At 38.8% G+C, this 17,189-nt stretch overlaps 1 protein-coding gene across 1 annotated transcript; it reads right to left on the bottom strand.

The window, feature by feature from the left end:
• Positions 1-4,729: 4,729 nt before the first annotated feature.
• DUSP21 (dual specificity phosphatase 21) lies at positions 4,730-5,520 on the bottom strand. Its single transcript, XM_010968165.3, has one exon. It carries the CDS (start codon positions 5,338-5,340, stop codon positions 4,750-4,752), a length of 591 nt encoding a protein of 196 aa, XP_010966467.2. The 5' UTR covers positions 5,341-5,520; the 3' UTR covers positions 4,730-4,749.
• Between the last annotated feature and the right edge of the window lie 11,669 nt (positions 5,521-17,189).

The following is a 17,189-nucleotide window of genomic DNA, read 5'->3' as shown; positions in this document are numbered from 1 at the left end:
GTATCGCCCTACAGATTGCTTACTAGTTTTAAAAGCAGATATCTGGTGGTCACCATCTTAACTAAGTGATCAAACTTGGTACCACTGTAGGTGGAATTATAGCTCAGTGGTAAAGGATATGCTTAGCACACATGAGGTCCTGAGTTCAATCTGCAGTACCTCCATGAAAAAAAAAAAGGATTTTTTTTTAACAAACTTAGCATCACTGCTAATGGGACAAAGAGACATTTGTGCCTCCTGATGTGACACAACATGACAGCACTTCTGAAGTGTTCGAGGAAAAATTACTCAACCCAAATCTAATCAAACCTCTAGACCCGACGTCGAGTTTAAAGAAAATGCAAATGATAAAGGAACAAGTAAAACAATAGCAAGAGGAAATAATTGGACAAATCCAGAGTGCTGGACCTTATACCACAAAATTGTTCCAGACTCATCAAAAAGACAATGTCAGGAGAGAAAAGAGCGAGGGCACTGTTCTAGATTAAAACAAATACAATAATGAAATATAATGTGTGCTCTTAATTGGATCCTGTTTAAGAAAGAAAAAAATAGCTATAAAAGACATTTTGGGAAAAATTTAAATATGGATTGAGTCTTAGAGAATTACTGTTAATTAATTGGCTTAGGTTTGATAATGATATTTTGAGTATGTAGGAGAATGTCCTTATTCTTAGATGATGCATTTTGAAATATTCAAGGGTGAAGGGTCATGGTATCTGCAACTTATTTTCAAATGGGTCAGAGAAAAAAGCATTATATTGAGAGAGAAAGCATATATGACAAAAGGCTAGCAATTGGTTAACCTTTTTGGATGTTTGAAAATTTTCAAATTAAAAAAAAGAGGGGAAGGTTTAAAAGTGAAAAAATATAAATGAGGAGAAATAGTATTTAACATTTTTATGATTATGCACTGGAGAAAACCTTCAAAGTGTCATTCAAAAGCAAGAACAATTCAGTTAAAGATTCATAGATTTAGCTACATAAATTTAAACTTTTGAATCACAAACAAGCACCATCAACAAATGGCATGTGATAAAGTGGGGAAACATATGCAACATATTTGACAAGAAAAGTTGAGTATCTTTATACTGTATAGCACAGGGAAATATATACAAGATCTTGTGGTAGCTCACAGTGAAAAAGAATGTGACAATGAATATATGTATGTTCATGTATAACTGAAAAATTGTGCCCTACACTGGAAATTGACACAACATTGTAAACTGACTATAACTCAATAAAAAAAATGTTAAAAAAAAAAAAAAAAAGTTGAGTATCTGTATTCTATATTTCAGGTCCCACAACTGAAAAGAAAAAGAAAAAATTTACATAGAAAATTGTCTTAGTGCATAAAGAGATAATTCAAAAAAGAAGGACAAAGATGAGAAGATATGAAATACCTAGTATTCATGCATTCACTACTGTTTGGTTGACATTTCTTAGCCTTCATCAGGGTCATTTAAGGTGCTTGTTAAAAATGCAGCTTCCTGTCCATCAACAGATGACTGGATAAAAAAGTTGTGGTATATTTATACAATGGAATACTACTCTGCCATAAAAAAGAATAAAATAATGCCATTTGCAGCAACATGGATGGACCCAGAGATCGTCTTTATAAGTGAAGTAAGCCAGAAAGACAGAAAAAAAGCAAAACACCATATGATATCACTCATAAGTGGAATCTAAAAAAAAAAAAAAAGACACTATGAACTCATCTACAAAACAGAAACAGACTTGCAGACTTAGTAAACAATCTTTAATCTTATGGTTACCAGGGAAATGGGGTGGGAGGGGATAAATTTGGGAGTTTGAGATTTACAAATGTTAGCCACTATATATAAAAATAGATTTTTTGAAAAGTTTCTTTTGTATAGCACAAGGAACTATGTTCAATATCATGTAATAACCTTTAATGGAAAAAAACATGAGAACGAATATATGTATGTATATGCATGACTGGGAAATTGTGCTGTACACCAGAGATTGACACATTGTAATTGACACACTGTAATTCAATTAAAAAAAAATGCCGTTTCCTGGACCTTACCTATTGCCTACTGAATCTAAATTTGTGATGGTGAGGCCCAGGTATCTGTATAATAAAAACTCCCCAGGTGATTTGTATGCGTACTCTTTGGGAATCAAGGGAATGGCTCAAAAATATCCTTTTTTTCAATCTACTTACCTTGATCTCAAAAGAAATGCAGGAGAAGAGAGCCCGTCTGCATGCCATCTCTTCACACTTGTGTGCTGCCTTGGGCAAATTCCTTAACCTCTTGGAACCTGTTTTCTCATTTGTATGATAAGGACAGTAACTACTTTGAAAAGCCTTTGAAAAGACTTGAGACACTGTTGTAAAGTGGCCAGTACTGTTCTTGGCATATAATAGCTTCCGAATACATGGTCATTATTATTGTTCACTGTAACTCATATTTTACTTTTACACTGTGACACTTCTCTTTTTCCAAGTGACGTGATCCTTTTCTTCTCTGTGTGTGTGTCTGTGTGGGTTATATCACTTTATGCATACTCCCCCAAAACTGGAGACAGTCCTGTTATGGGCCGAATTGTATCTTCTTCCCCAAATATGTTGAAGTCCTAACCCCCCCAAACCTCAGAACGTGACCTTATTTGGAAATAGGGTTGATGCAGATGGAATTAGTTAAGATGAAGTCATACTGTATGGCGGTTCCTTAAAAAACTAAAAATAGAGTTACCATATGATCCATCTAGCAGTCCCACTCTTGGGCACATATCCGGAAAAGACAAAAACTCTAATATAAAAAGATACATGCACCTCAATGTTCATAGCAGCACTATTTATAACAACCAAGACACGGAAGCAACCTAAATGCTGTGGTATAAAGAAGATACATATAAAAAATTTTGTTCTACACTGGAATTTGACACAACATTGTAAAACGATTATAAATCAATAAAAAATGTTAAAAAAGAAGATAGATATATATATATATATACATATATATATAATGGAGTATTACTCAGCCATAAAAATGAATGAAATGCCATTTGCAGCAATATGAGTGGACCTAGAGATGATCATACTAAGTGATATCAGTCAGAGAAGGACAAATATCATATCACTTGTATGTGGACTCTAAAGAAATGATACAAATAAACATACTTACAAAACAGAACTAGATTCACAGACGTAGAAAACATACTTATGGTTACCAAAAGGGAAAGCAGGGTAGAGATAAACTAGGAGCTTGGGATTAACATACACACACTACTATATATAAAATAGATAAACAAGGACTGACTGTATAGCACAGGGAACTATATTTAAAATCTTGTTATAATGGAAAGGAATCTTTTGAAAAAGAATATACATATGTACACACATACCTATATATGAATTACTTTGCTATACACCTGAAACATTGTAAATCAACTACACTTCAATAAAAAAAAGAAAAAGAAAAAGAAAAATCATACTGGAGTAGAATGAGCCCCTAATATGACTGGTGTTCTTATAAGAAGAGGAAAATTTGAAAACAGATGTGTACAGAGGGAAGTGATTCTAAACAAACCCTTTGGGGGGAAGCTGAAGCGAGGGACTGGAATGGTGCCTCTTGCTTCTTGCTTACACATGGATTATGTACAATGACACAATAGGAACTCTGAAAAGACTCTAAATCTCTCCTCTGAGGTAGGGTCCGAAAGAACTTTAAACAATTTGTTTTTACAGACAAGATGATTTTTTGGGGAAGATCACTTCATGGACACAAAGGGCGGTGCACAGATGGGGGAAATGCCACTGTGAGGATGAATGTACTGATCCCCAACCAGGAGGGCCAAAGAGCATCCTTAGTAGCAAGAGCAGCCCTTTCCTCTAAGCAGGAAACCATTGGCGTGCTAGGTCCCATGCTAAGGAATCTAATCCTCTCAGCAACCCTAGGAGAGACGGGTGAGGAAACCAAGGCTCTGAGAGGCCCCCAGTCATAACGGGAGGAGGTGGCAGAGCCGAGTGCTGGCCAGCAGCTCCAGCCTACCACACCAAGGCCCATGAGAGGAACTGAGGCCTGGTGCTGGGTGGGCTCTCTCTCTTAGCATCCCTGGAGGAGGGGATTAATGTTCCTTTCTCACAAAGGCTGGTGAGGGGTTGCCCAGGGCACCTTGAGACCCTGCCATATAGTACAGCACTAGAAAATATGTTTTTCAACTTTATATAGTGGAATGGGTTTTTTGAAAACTATTTTATATGTAAATATAATCTAGAAAACCAGAATTGGGTCTCTGTGGTTGAAGGTGGGGGCAGGGGTGGCCTGAGGCTCCTCCAGGACTCCCAGAGAACCCCAAGAAGGCCACCTACCCAGTAGGTTGGCACTTACTGTAAGAAGCACAGGGTGTCAAAGAAGATTCTGGCTTTGGGTTGCGAAGAAGCAGGTGCGATGGTGGGGGTGGGGGGCACAGACTCACTCCCGGGTCAGCCTCTGGCAGGTCACAGGGTGCAGATCCATCTAAGCTGGGCACCACCTTCCCCACCCTCCTCTCTGGCCAGGCCCCAGCAGCCATGCCCTGCCCCCCACAGGATAAGAAACATTATCACCAAGTTACATTTAATGCATTTTATTCTTTAAAGATAAGGCATAACTAAGCTAAAAGACCCCCGCCTCCCCCCTCCCTCCTTTTCGCTTGCCCTTCTAAAAGGTGGTTTCTAGTTTCTTTACCAACATAAGTTCAACGTTCAGTTCAAGGCTGGTGGAGGATTTGCAGCAGATGTCAGGGATTGGCCGGGATGGCTCCCATCGGCATCATCAAACGGACCTCTTTCTGGTAGATGTCCGGAATCATACCCACCGGGGAATTGACCATGTGAACGGTGTTCTTACTGAACAGCTTGAATTCATAATGGATAAGCTGTTCCCAAAAGCCATTATTAGGCCGGATGATGGGGCGGCACGACTTGGTCCACGTGTGGGCGTCCAGCAGAGACATGAAGTGGTACTTCATGAGGTAGGCGAGGCAGAGAGCGGCAGAGCGGCTCACCCCGGCGGCGCAGTGCAGCAGCGTTCGGCCGTGCTTCATTTCCACGCTGTGGATGTGGTCTGCGATGGGGTCAAAAAAGTCGTAGAGCTGGGAGCTGGGAGCATCCTCAACGGGCACGTGTACGTACTGGATGTCTTCGAAGAACGTGTTGGCCACCTCCACCGACACATTGATGACTGTGGTGATGTGGTTGGTAGACAGCATGAGTTTGTTATTGGCTGCCACACCACTGCTGATGTATAGACTGCTGGTTATCTGGGAGAGGTCATGGATCGAGGGCTGCCCGACAGCCTGGGCCAGGAGGGGACACGGAGGTGTTGTCATCAAGGTGGCGGGACAGCGGTGTCTCTGGCGGGCTGCTTGGTGGCAGTGCTCCCGGGAGTGAGTTCAGGAAGCTGCAGCTCCATGAAGTCTCTGGAGAGGGTTTGGGGGGACAGTACACCGGTCACTGGTCTCCATCTCCTCTCCACCCTCGCCCCCTCCCTCCCTCCCACCCCTCAAACCCCTCCCAAACCCCCCGCGCAGGCATCACAATCTCCCACTGCCCTTCCCACTGGTTTCCATGGCAATGGCAGCTTGCTACAGGAAGGACTTGGCCGCAGAGCTGGGTCTTCAGAGAAACCCCAGATCTCTCTTCTTTTTATCTTTCCTCATAGACATTTATGTTCCAAGCCCAAATTCTTATCTGTCTTGATGTTTTAAAATGTTCTGTTACCAGATATCTATTTTATGCTTCAATTATTAGGCCACACTGAACACAATATCTAAGAATGCTTCTATTTTATTGGTGTTCAAGAACAGGGCTTACACTTTTTGTATAAAGTAACAGTATCGTATTTTAAATTGCGGCGCAGCGTTTGGCTCACGTGATATGCTAATCTCTATAAAACTTCAGGGAGATAGGGGTTTGGCTGGGCTTGGCGAGCCCGCGTGATACTTCTGTGTTGATTGTAGCCATATTATCACGCTTCTGCTTGCAGACACATCAGAACTGTTTATACGGGAACATTGCTGATATATGGCCCTTTATCTCTCATGTAGTTGGCCTGTGATGAACAGTTGTGACTAATTTAGCTGTGTCACTATCCATTTGTGCATACGGCCCAGATGATTTATCACTTAATTCTACTTTATTACCTGAAAGAACAGCTCCAATGATCTTGTCTACTTTCTCCAAAAAGAAAGCCCCTGTGCTTTGTAAACTACAAGTCATTTTGACCACCACCCATGGTCTCTTCCCAGGCATGTTCAAAATACTGAAACAAGTCAATACTCTATCATAATTGGGCCCGAAGTAGATTGTTTTAATTGCTCCCTGAGATTTGCATTTCCTTTCAGCTAAGATTTTTGTAGAATTTGACTGAAGATTCAAAACAACTATAACCTAAAACTAACAAATTCTTTCACAGTGCAGCTGAGAGATTTGTTACTTCCCCCTCACTCCTTATCATTTTGGGTTGTGTGCAAAGATGTGCTCCTTAAACTCTAAAAATGTAGTAAAATTAACCCAAATAATTCTGTACACTCTTCTCAAAGACAAGCGTGGCTCGTATTAAACAGATTCATTTATTTCTTTTTCCAGCCAACAGCCTGTAATGCCCTTTCATCTGAGGGATGTTGGATGTCTTAAAACTCCACTGTAGAGCTTTTCCTGGATGGGTGAGGAGAAGATGTTTCCTCCTCCTGAGTTTGGAAATGGGTCACTTTCAGACTTCCACTTATCTCTACTTTTCCTTTTTACTGAGGGAAAAAAAATATGTAAGAGACTTGCTCAGGAACACACTCTCTTCCTGCCACTGGGAAAAGACCCTGGGTGTCAGGAACTAGTTAACGTTCAGATTTCTCAAGTCAGCGGCCAGGGCCCTTTCCTCTCTGTTCCAAGCCTGCCTTTCCAATCTCATTCATTCATTGACTCACCAAATTTTTATTAAGAATCTGTTGTGTGCTAGGCATTTCCACTTATATAAATATCTGCAGCTCTGACCAAACCAATCGAATGTTCTTGGTAACTGCAAAATACCTTACTTTTGCTCCAGCCATTCCTCTCGCTTAAGAAAACTTGCTCGATCCTGCCTGCTTACTGAATCCTTTCCAAGCCTCAAGAATCAGCTTTACTAATTAAAAAAAAAAAAAAAATTCAGCTGATAGAGCACAGGGAACTGTATTCAATATCTTGTAGTAACCAATAATGAAAAAGAATATCAAAAGGAATATACGTATGACTGAAACATGATGCTGTGCACCAGAAACTGACACATTGTAACTGACTATACTTCAATTTAAAAAAAAAAATTAATAATAGGGTGGAAGGGTATAGCTCAGTGGTAGAATGTGCTCTTAGCATGCATAAGGTATTGGGTTCAATTCCCCAGTTCCTCTATTTAAAAAATAAATAAATAAACAAACATAATCACCACCCCCAGCGCAAAAAATAATAATAATAGAGACAAGAAAAATAAATAAAAAAATTTTTAATTTAAAAACATCAGCTGAGCATCCAATCTGTGTCAGGTACAGTCCTAGCATTGTGTAGACCCAGCACAACACACCCAGGCCTGGATATCAAAGAGCTTATAGTTTGGTCAGAGAGCTAGATCACCATGAAAGAGTCCAGAAGAGAGGGTGATTCATTGTGTTATGTGTGTGTCTTTGGGGACTGGGGGCGATACGGAGGATGTCATGAAAGGCTTCACAGAAAACATGACCTGGAACAAAGCTTTTTGTTCATTTTTTTTTTTATTGTTTATTCTGTCCAAGTGTTTGTTTTGAAAAATTTCTAACCTACAGAAAAGCAGCAGGACCAGAATAATGAGCACCTGTTTCCCCTTCACCTATGACTCTCCTATTGTTAAGACTTCATCACATTTCCCTTTTCTCTCCGTTTAGATATACGAACACACATATTTATCTGTTTGCTTCTTTTTGATGAGCCATTGTTAACTGCAGATATAGCAACACTCTAGCCCTTTCTGAATGTCCTAAGAACAAGGACACTGTCCTACACAGCTACAATACAGTGACCGTACTCAGGAAATTTAACATTGACCCGACATTATTATCTAATATATACTCCATATTCAAAACTCACCAGTCCTCCCAATAATGTTATTTGTAGCTGTTTTTTTCCCCCTTTGATCCAGGATGGAATCAAGGATTACACATCGCATTTATTATTACGCTTCTTTTGCATCTTTTAATTTGGAACCGTTTCTGAGCCTTTGGTTTTGCTTTCGTCTTTCCTAGGCATTGACGTTTGTGAAGAGTTCGGGCCAGTTTTGCAGACCTTCTTTCAATTTGGAAGTGTTTGAGCATTCCTTTGGGATTAGGTTCAGGGGAAATATTTTTGGCAAGAACAGTACCACAATGTGTCATTCTCAGTACATCTCCCTGGGGGCATGTGATATCTGTTTGTCCCATTAATGATGATGATAATTTTGACCCCCTGGTTAAGGTGGCATTAGCTCGGCTTCTACATTGTAAAGGTAACTTTTCCTCTTTGTAATGAATGAGGAATACGTAGGGTGGCACTTTGAGTTGGTGGGAGTATCTTTGGAATAGGACTTTGAAGGATGAATAGGAGTTTTCCAGGCAAACAAGAAGGGGAGACATTCTAGACAGGAAAGGAAGTATATGCAAAGGCACAAGAGTGGGAAATGGCGTCAGGAGGGCAGAGAACAACTCAGAATTACTAGAGCAGACGGAGTGAGGCAGGAGTGGTAGGTGGAATGGCAGCAGCAGCAGAGATCCCAGAGGGCCTTGCAGCAGGCACTTGGGCTTGATCCTGTAGTACAGGGCAGCACACTGGAGTATTTTGTGCAGAGAAATGGCATAACAGAATTAATTTTTAGGAAGCTCACTTACAGCTTTGTGGGTGGATTTGTGGAGCAGAAGGCGCAGTGGGGAGAAAGACAACGCTTGAGGGAGTGAGAGCTATTGCAATAGTCTAGACGAGCAGTGGTACATCCATTGCAGTCTTTTCTGCCGTGGAAGCTGAATCAAATCCAAATATAGTTCACCTCCTCAAGTGTCCACATGGGCCAGGCCACATAAGAGAATTGAATATCAAACTTCCTATGCATCAGTGTCTGGAGAGTTTGCTGTTTTAGGGGGTGGACCATGAAGGCAAGAGGCTGAGGATACAGGTAATACGTTTACAATGAAGGGTAGTGGTGGTGAGAAAACGTAAGCATGTGGGATGAGGGTGCAGGAGAGCCAGCAGCTAAAAGGAGTTGCCTGTTATGTTTTCTGATGGGCAGATAGGGTAGGCGGTCCCCAGCAGAAGGCTCTAAGGCAGAGGTGGGAGTTGGCCTCCCTGAGTACTGAAGAGTTCTCATATGTTAATTACATTTCCACGTAGGGCTGAGTTAGTTGTACCACTATACAACCAGCAGCAAGCCAGCTTCCTAGGACTTGTTGCTGGGTTCAGTTTGGTCTTTGGTGTCTGGGTGGTGAAGGGAGACAGATGGCTATAAACGTGGAAGTCTTTAAATAACACTCTTGGGGGTGGAGGGTATAGCTCAGTGGTAGAGCGCATGCTTAGCAAGCACCAGATCCTGGGTTCGATCCCCAGTACTTTCAATGACAAATAAATAAATAAATAAAAATAAAAATAACACTCTTCAGTCCAGAATAGATAGAGATGATATGAGAAAATGATTGTGACTTACTTGTTTGGTGAAAACAACAAGCTTATAAAAAAGTAGTACTTTTTAGGTGAAATACATACGTATATGCATCATATATATGTACATGTATGTATGTGTATATATATATATATATAACATGTATATTAAATACCCATTAGTAAATCCTGTTTGTGGAAATATTAGGTATCAAAAGCCACCCTAGGTATATGTAGAGTAAAACATTCAACAAATGTCAGATATTTGATACTATATTTCAGCAGAGGGATTAAAGGGGATTATTCTTTCTTTTTTGGCATATCTATATTTTCAAATTTTCTAAAACAACTTGTGATTTTTATAATTTGAAAAAAATGAATCAAAATGTATTTAGACATCATCAAATATCTTGTGGGGTTTTTTTTTTTTTTTTTGGCCTAAAATTAGCAAAGATGAAAAACTGATAACACTTCGTGGTGACAGAATTCAGAGAAATGACTACTCTCCTACATGGCTGGGGTTGGAGAAGGGGGATCGAAACATTGGCCAAACCAAGTGGCGGTGAGGAGGTAGAACAAAGAAAACTCTTACAGTACAGGTGGCAGGGTGATGTGGTGCCACCAATTTGGAGACCAGTCCAGTAAAGCTGAAGACGCACATTGTCTCTGCCCCCAGCAATTCCAGCCCAGCTGGAAACTCGTGCTCATATAGGCAAGAAGATATTTCCAAGAATATTTATTGCAATGTTGTTTCTAACAGTGAAAAAAGGAGACAATATAAATGTCTATAAAGAAGAAAATGAAAATTTGATCGCATAGTCATGTAATAGGTACCATACAAACAGCTAGGAAAACAAATGAACGAGGGGATACATGTGTAAACCTGGATAAGCCTCAAAAGTATAAAACTGTACAAAAAGAGCAAGTTATGGAACAAAATGTGAAGCACGAACTTTAAAAACAAGTAGAGCAGTACCATACATTGTTTACACATGCATATACCTATAAATGAATAGATAGACAGATAGATAGATATATGTTAAAAACCCAGATGGGACTGAAAAACACCAAATTGAGGACAGTTGTTCCTCCAGGGAAAGAATTGGATCTGGGTGTGCTACATAGGGTGTTTCAATATGTCTTAATATTTTCTTTCCTTAAGAAAATAGATCTGAAGCAAATATGGCAAAACCTTAAGGTCTGACAAACTGGATGCTGGGTACCCAGGTATTTATCATCATATCCAGCAGACTTTAGGATTGCTTGAAGTATCTCATAATAAAAATGAATGGGGAAAAATGCACATGTGCTTTGAACTAGCAATTTCTCTGCTGGTAATTTATTTATTTATTCTAAGGAAATCCTCACAAATGTGTGCAGAGATTTACCTACCAATATGTTCATTCTAAGCATTATTCACAATATAAAAAAACTGGAGAAAACCTAATCTAAGAATAAGGGTTTGTTTAACTAGATTATGAAACCTTGATAAGAAAATATAATGCAGCTCTTAAAATGATTACCTAGAAGAATATTTATGGTCATGGAGAAATTTCATACTATTTCATTATTAGAAAATACTATGAAAGAGTTGGAGCTCAATTTATAAACCTAAGTAAAATCTTTTATCTCTGTATATGGATTCATGAATAGAGAAAAGCAAAGAAGAATATACACAGAAATGTCCACAGTCGTTATCTCTGAGTAGTGTTATTGCAGGTGCTTTTTATTTTCTGGATTTCCCCAAAATGTATATAGTAGATATGCAACAGTTTTATAATTAGAAAAATTATATCTTTTTAAAAGAGACTAATGCAATGGTTTTAGTAAGAGATGATAATATGGAATGGGGGAAAAATAGCAGCTGCAGGATGAAGAACAGACAGCATCAAAAGTGATTAGGGGTGAGGGTATAGCTCAACTGGTAGAGCACATGCTTAGCATGCATGAGGTCCTGGGTTCAATCCCCAGTACCTCCTCTAAAAATAGATAAATGAATAAAGCTGGTTTTACCAAATTTTGGCAGATGATTGATACACTAGGGGAAGCCAACTTAGGGATTCCCAGGAAAGGTTTTGTGGCTCCTAGGGAAGAGACAATAGTACTAGAGACCACTTTTCTTCCCCCATAAATCATTTCTGGATGTAATACCCAGATGTTGGCAGCCATTTTGCAGCCATGTGAGAAGGCAGCCCTAGGGCAAAGCCAATATCCTGGAGATGGCAGAGTGGAGAGGTGGAAAGAGCTTGGGTCCTTCTTGATGTTGTCATGATTCTTTCTCAACCAGCCCCAGAACCTGCCTACCTCTAGACTTCTTGTTATGTGGGATAATAAACTCTCTTACTGTTTAAGCATCTTGAGTCAGAATTTTCTGTCACTTGCCTCATTCATCTGAAGTAATATAGATAATTTTATGGAAGTGTCTATGGTAGAACAATGGCTTTTGAGAAGAAGGAAGACTTGCCTGAGGTCCTAAGTAGCAGAGTCTGGATCCTACAGAAAACTTCAGGCAAGTTATTTGATTGATTTAAATTGTTGATGCAGTATAAAATTTTATATGTGTTATATTTCATTTATATAAATCCAGGCTTATTTAATTTTAAATCCAATAATATAGAAGTTTATAGAGTAAAAAGTGAAATTCCCCCTTTCACTCACCCATCAAGCCTGGTCCTTTACTCAGAGGTAACTGCTAAGAATAATATGATGTGTTTCCTTTCAGATCTTTTCCTGGGCATTTACACACGTCGATTTTTACCAAAAATTAGAGGGAATATTGAAGATGGTCTAAGGTAAAACAGACGCCTCGAGTCACACCTGAAATTGTTCTGGATACACAAAGAGATAAGACAGTCATTGCCCAGAAGAGAGAAAATAATATGTCAACGGGCCTGTGGGAATGCTGGACAAGAAATACAGACATATGGATTAAGGTGGTGTGTTCAGAGAACACAAAACTACTTCAAGTCAGAAGTCTTGCCGTTAGACTTCAATTTTCAGGCATTGATTTCTGAGAAAGATTCTTCTCGTGTGGGCAATTCAACGCAGCATGCTCCAGGATGAATTGTTTTGAAGCCTCCTCCAGGATTCTTCAGAATGAGTGGTAGGAGCAGAGATTCATTTGTTTACAGATGGGTAATATATGAGTAATGCTGGGGAAATTAAGGAGGAATGATATTCATATAATTACACTGTACGTATTAGTCTGCAAATTTTTTCACTTGACAGTATCTCTTGGATATCTGTTCTTGTTGATCTCATTTTTATTTATTTATTTATTATTATTATTTTTATTGGTTCTCATTCTTTTTAAAGGCTGTGTAGTATTCTGTAGTATGGAAGCGCCATGTTTTATTTAACCATTACCACCCTGACTGATCATTGAGACGTACAGAGGTTCAGAATATGTCATTTTAAAAGGTGCCACTTTGCCATATTGATTATTTTGAATTAAAGGTACTTGAGAAACAGCTGGTACAAGAAGTATGCTCTTTTGTCCCCAAGAAAGTAGGAGCTAAATCTCCCATGTGATAGGTACCCTCCCTGTACCAGAAGGGGAGAACACATCCTTATTACCAGAGACAGGGAATTTAGGGCTAAAGGCTATATAAACAAAACTTGTTTCTTCTTCACCATTATATTACCCTTCTCCCTAACCCCTCTGTCTTGTTAATTCTTCACAAATGTATTATTTCTTTGTCTAAAAGGTATGAAAACTTCTTGCCTTTGGTTATTTCATTGAGTCTCATATCTTTGTGATACTCCTGTACTTAGATTTGTAATTAAATTTGTTTTTCTCCTGTTAATCTATCTTTTTATTACAGAGGGATCTCATTCAAGAATCTAGGAGAGTAATAGCCAAGACATGGAAACAACCTAAATGTCCACTGACATATGACTGGATAAAGAAGTTGTGATACATTTACACAATGAAATATTATTCAGCCATAAAAAATAGTAAAATAATGCCAGTTGCAGCAACATGGATGGACCTGGAGATTGTCATTCTATGTGAAGTAAGCCAGAAAAATAAAGAAAAATACCATATGATATCACTCATATGTGGAATCTAAAAAAAAAAAAGAAAGAAAAATAAACTTATTTACAAACAGAATCAGACACAGACATAGAAAACAAACTTAATTGTTATGAGGAGGGAGGAGTGGGAAGAGATAAATTAGGAGTTTGAGATTTGCAGATACTAACTGCAGATACTTACTATATATAAAATAGATAACAAGCTTCTGCTATATAGCACAGGGAGCTATATTCAACGTCTTGTAGTAACCTATAATGAAAAAGAATATGGAAACGAATATATGTATGTATATGTATGACTGAACCATTATGCTGTACACCAGAAATTGACACAACATTGTAAACTGACTATACTTCAATTTAAAAAAATCCAGTAGGATAGAGGAAACATTTTTTCCTCCCTTACAGACATTTTCAATTATGTATTATTACCAACAATGATGCAATGAAAATCCTCTTATATATATATATATATATATATATATATATATATATATTTGTGCCTACATACAACTCAGTATGATAAATTTCTAGATGTAAAATTGCTGATTCAAAAAGAATGTATACTTTATATTTTAATTATCACAGTCCAGTTCTTGTCGAACCCAAGTTCATGTGCCTGACTCACCGTGAGGCCAAATCTAAACATCAAAGCTTGGAGCAGAGAAAGGTTTATTGCAGGGCCAAGCAAGGAGAATAGAGCAGCTCAAGCTCAGAAGGACCAAACTCCTCAGTGGTTTTTGGGGAAGAGTATTTATAGGCAAGATTTGGGGGAAGGTCTGCAGGGTGTGTGCCCTTCCTCTGATTGGTTGGTGAGGTAACAGTTGTTCCAGGAATCGCAATCATAAGCCTTCTGGTTCCAACCAGTCTGTGGTCCACATGCTGGTGCTCAGCCTAAGATTACCATGTTCCGCCTAGGTGGGGGCCTTAGCTCCTACACAAGAACTCAGAGATGTGTATCAAATTGGAATGCACATCCCCCGAGGAGGAACCAGGCCCAGGCCTCATACAGCACTATTTCTTTCTTCATTCCCTCACTCCCTGAATGAGTAGTTGTTTGAATCTGCCCTTTGGAACTCAGGGAAGGTCTAAGAGGCTGAAACCTTTCTCCTACAAATAAGACATGAGAGACGAAAGGCTTTTGTCCTTAGGAGGGCCCCTCAGGGTCCTTCTCCATTTCAGGCCCCCCTTTTCTTTGTTACTCCTCAGTTTCACAATTACCCACCAAAAAGCCTGTGTCAATTCGTATTCCTTCATACCTTCCTCAATCCTGTATAATATCAACCTTTTCCATTTGCACCAATTTAATAGGGAAAAATGGCACCTTGTTCTCTTAATTTTCTTTACACTGATTATTACCAAATTAGAGAACGATTTTCATATATGAATTGGTCATTTACATACCTTCTTTTCTGAATTACTAGTTAATATCCCTTGCCCATTTTTTCCCCTAGTCTTTTATTGACAATCCGCAAGAACTCTTAAAATAACAGGGTTTTTGTTCTTTGTTGTATATGTTAAACACATTTTCTCCTAATCTTTTGTTCCTGTTTTCCAATTTCCTTTTTAGGAGCTTTTGCCATATGTAAACTTAAAACTGTTAACGTTGTTTAATCTGTAAATCTTTTCCTTGGAAACTTCGGGGGTTTTGTGTTCCAAGATTTAAACAACTGTTTTATTTACTTCCAGTATTTCGTGGTTTTGTTTTTTATATTTAGATTTTTTTCTTCCTTAAAAAAACTTTTTGTTATGGAGAATTTCAAACATGCTGTGATGCTGTGATTAACGATAAGAAATACGTATTTGGTCTCCATCCCTGATTTCTGGCACGGAGCTCTTAAAACCCTTGGAATTTCTTAAAAAATAAGAACGATAAAGGTGTAATGGGTGGCTTTTGTTATTCATAAAAGCTCACCTGAGTTTATGTTAATGAGTGGCCTTTGGAAAGCCCCTATGTAATCCGAGGAAGGGGGCTGGTTGCCAGGGGAACCAACCTTGTGATAAGAGGGTTGTAATTTTCAGCCTCCCCGCCACCACCTCTGGGGAGGAGATTGGAGTTGGAGGTCGAACTAATCACCAATAGCCATTGATTTAATCAACTATGCTTATATAATGAAGCCTCCCAACCTAGAAAACCCAAAAGGACGGGGTTTGGAGGGTTTCCAGTTTGGTAAACACATGCTCCTGAGCTGTAGCCCTTTACAATAAACCTGTAATTTAGTAAGTAAAATGTTTCTCGGAGTCCTGTGAGCCTCAGGCTAATGAATTGAACCCGAGGAGGGGGTTGTGGGAACCTTGGATTTGTAGTCAAATGGTCAGAAACAGAGCAGACAACCTGGTCTTGTGATTCTTTAAATTCTCCCTGTAGCTCCCTGCCCCCAATTCCATTCTCTTACTCAGAGGTAACTACTGATAATAAGTTTCCTTTTATTTTTATTTTATTTATTATTTTTTATTGAGGTATAATTAATTTACAATGTTGTGTCAATTAATAAGTTTCCTTTTAGATCTTTACTGGACATTTATAGACACATAGACTTTTTACCAAAATTGGAGGGAATATTTAAGATGGTTTAAGGTAAAACACAGGCCATGAACTATTACCTTGAAGTAGATATGTGTGTGTGTGTCCATGAGCAATTTACCTTTTGGTTTCGTGTATTTTTTTAATGTTTTATCAATCAATTAATTATTGGGGTAAAATGTACATAACAAAATTGACCATTTTTTCCCCCAACCCAGGCCTCACTTGCTGCGCCCCGGCCCCACCCCCATCCCAGTGACCCTCGCCCCTGGCCTCCTGCCCATTTTAAACGTTTTTAAATGCACACTTCAATGGCATTAAGTTCATTCACATTGCTGGCCAGCCATCACTGCTATTCATCTCCAGACCTTTTTCACCATCCCAAACTGAAACTGTCCCCATTAAGCAATGACTCCATATGACACCCACCCTAGCCCCTGGTAACTCTTTCACTTTGCATCTCAATAAATTTGCTTTCTGTAGGTACCTCACATAAGTGGGCTCATACAGTATTTGTCTTTTTGTCTCTTGGTTATTTCACCCAGCATAACGTCCTCAAGGTTCAACCATGTTTTAGCATGCATTAGAATTTCATTCATTTTTAAGGCTGAATAATATTCTATGGTATATATATGTGTGTGTATATTATATATATATATATTATATTTTCTTTATTCATTTGTCTGTTGATGGACATTTGGGTCCTTTCTACCTTTTGGTTATTGTGAATAGTGCTGCTATAAACATTGATGTACAAGAATCTGTTTGAGTCCCTGCTTTTAATTCTTTTGAGTATGTACCCAGAAGTGGGTTGTAAAGTAATTCTGTGTTTAATTTTTGAGGAATCACCATTCTGGTTTTGTGTATTTGAATGTTTACATATATAAATTAATCCGGTGGGACTTTCTGTCTCTAAACAATCATTCCTTTAGAGAACTTAATATGTTTGGGTCCTCTTTTCTGTCCTTCCATAGTTTATACTTTTCTTTA

Source organism: Camelus bactrianus, chromosome X (genome assembly GCF_048773025.1).
Source record: "Camelus bactrianus isolate YW-2024 breed Bactrian camel chromosome X, ASM4877302v1, whole genome shotgun sequence".
Lineage (NCBI taxonomy): Eukaryota > Metazoa > Chordata > Mammalia > Artiodactyla > Camelidae > Camelus > Camelus bactrianus.
Note: the sequence above shows the minus strand (reverse complement) of the source record. Positions and strands in the feature narration are given on the sequence as shown.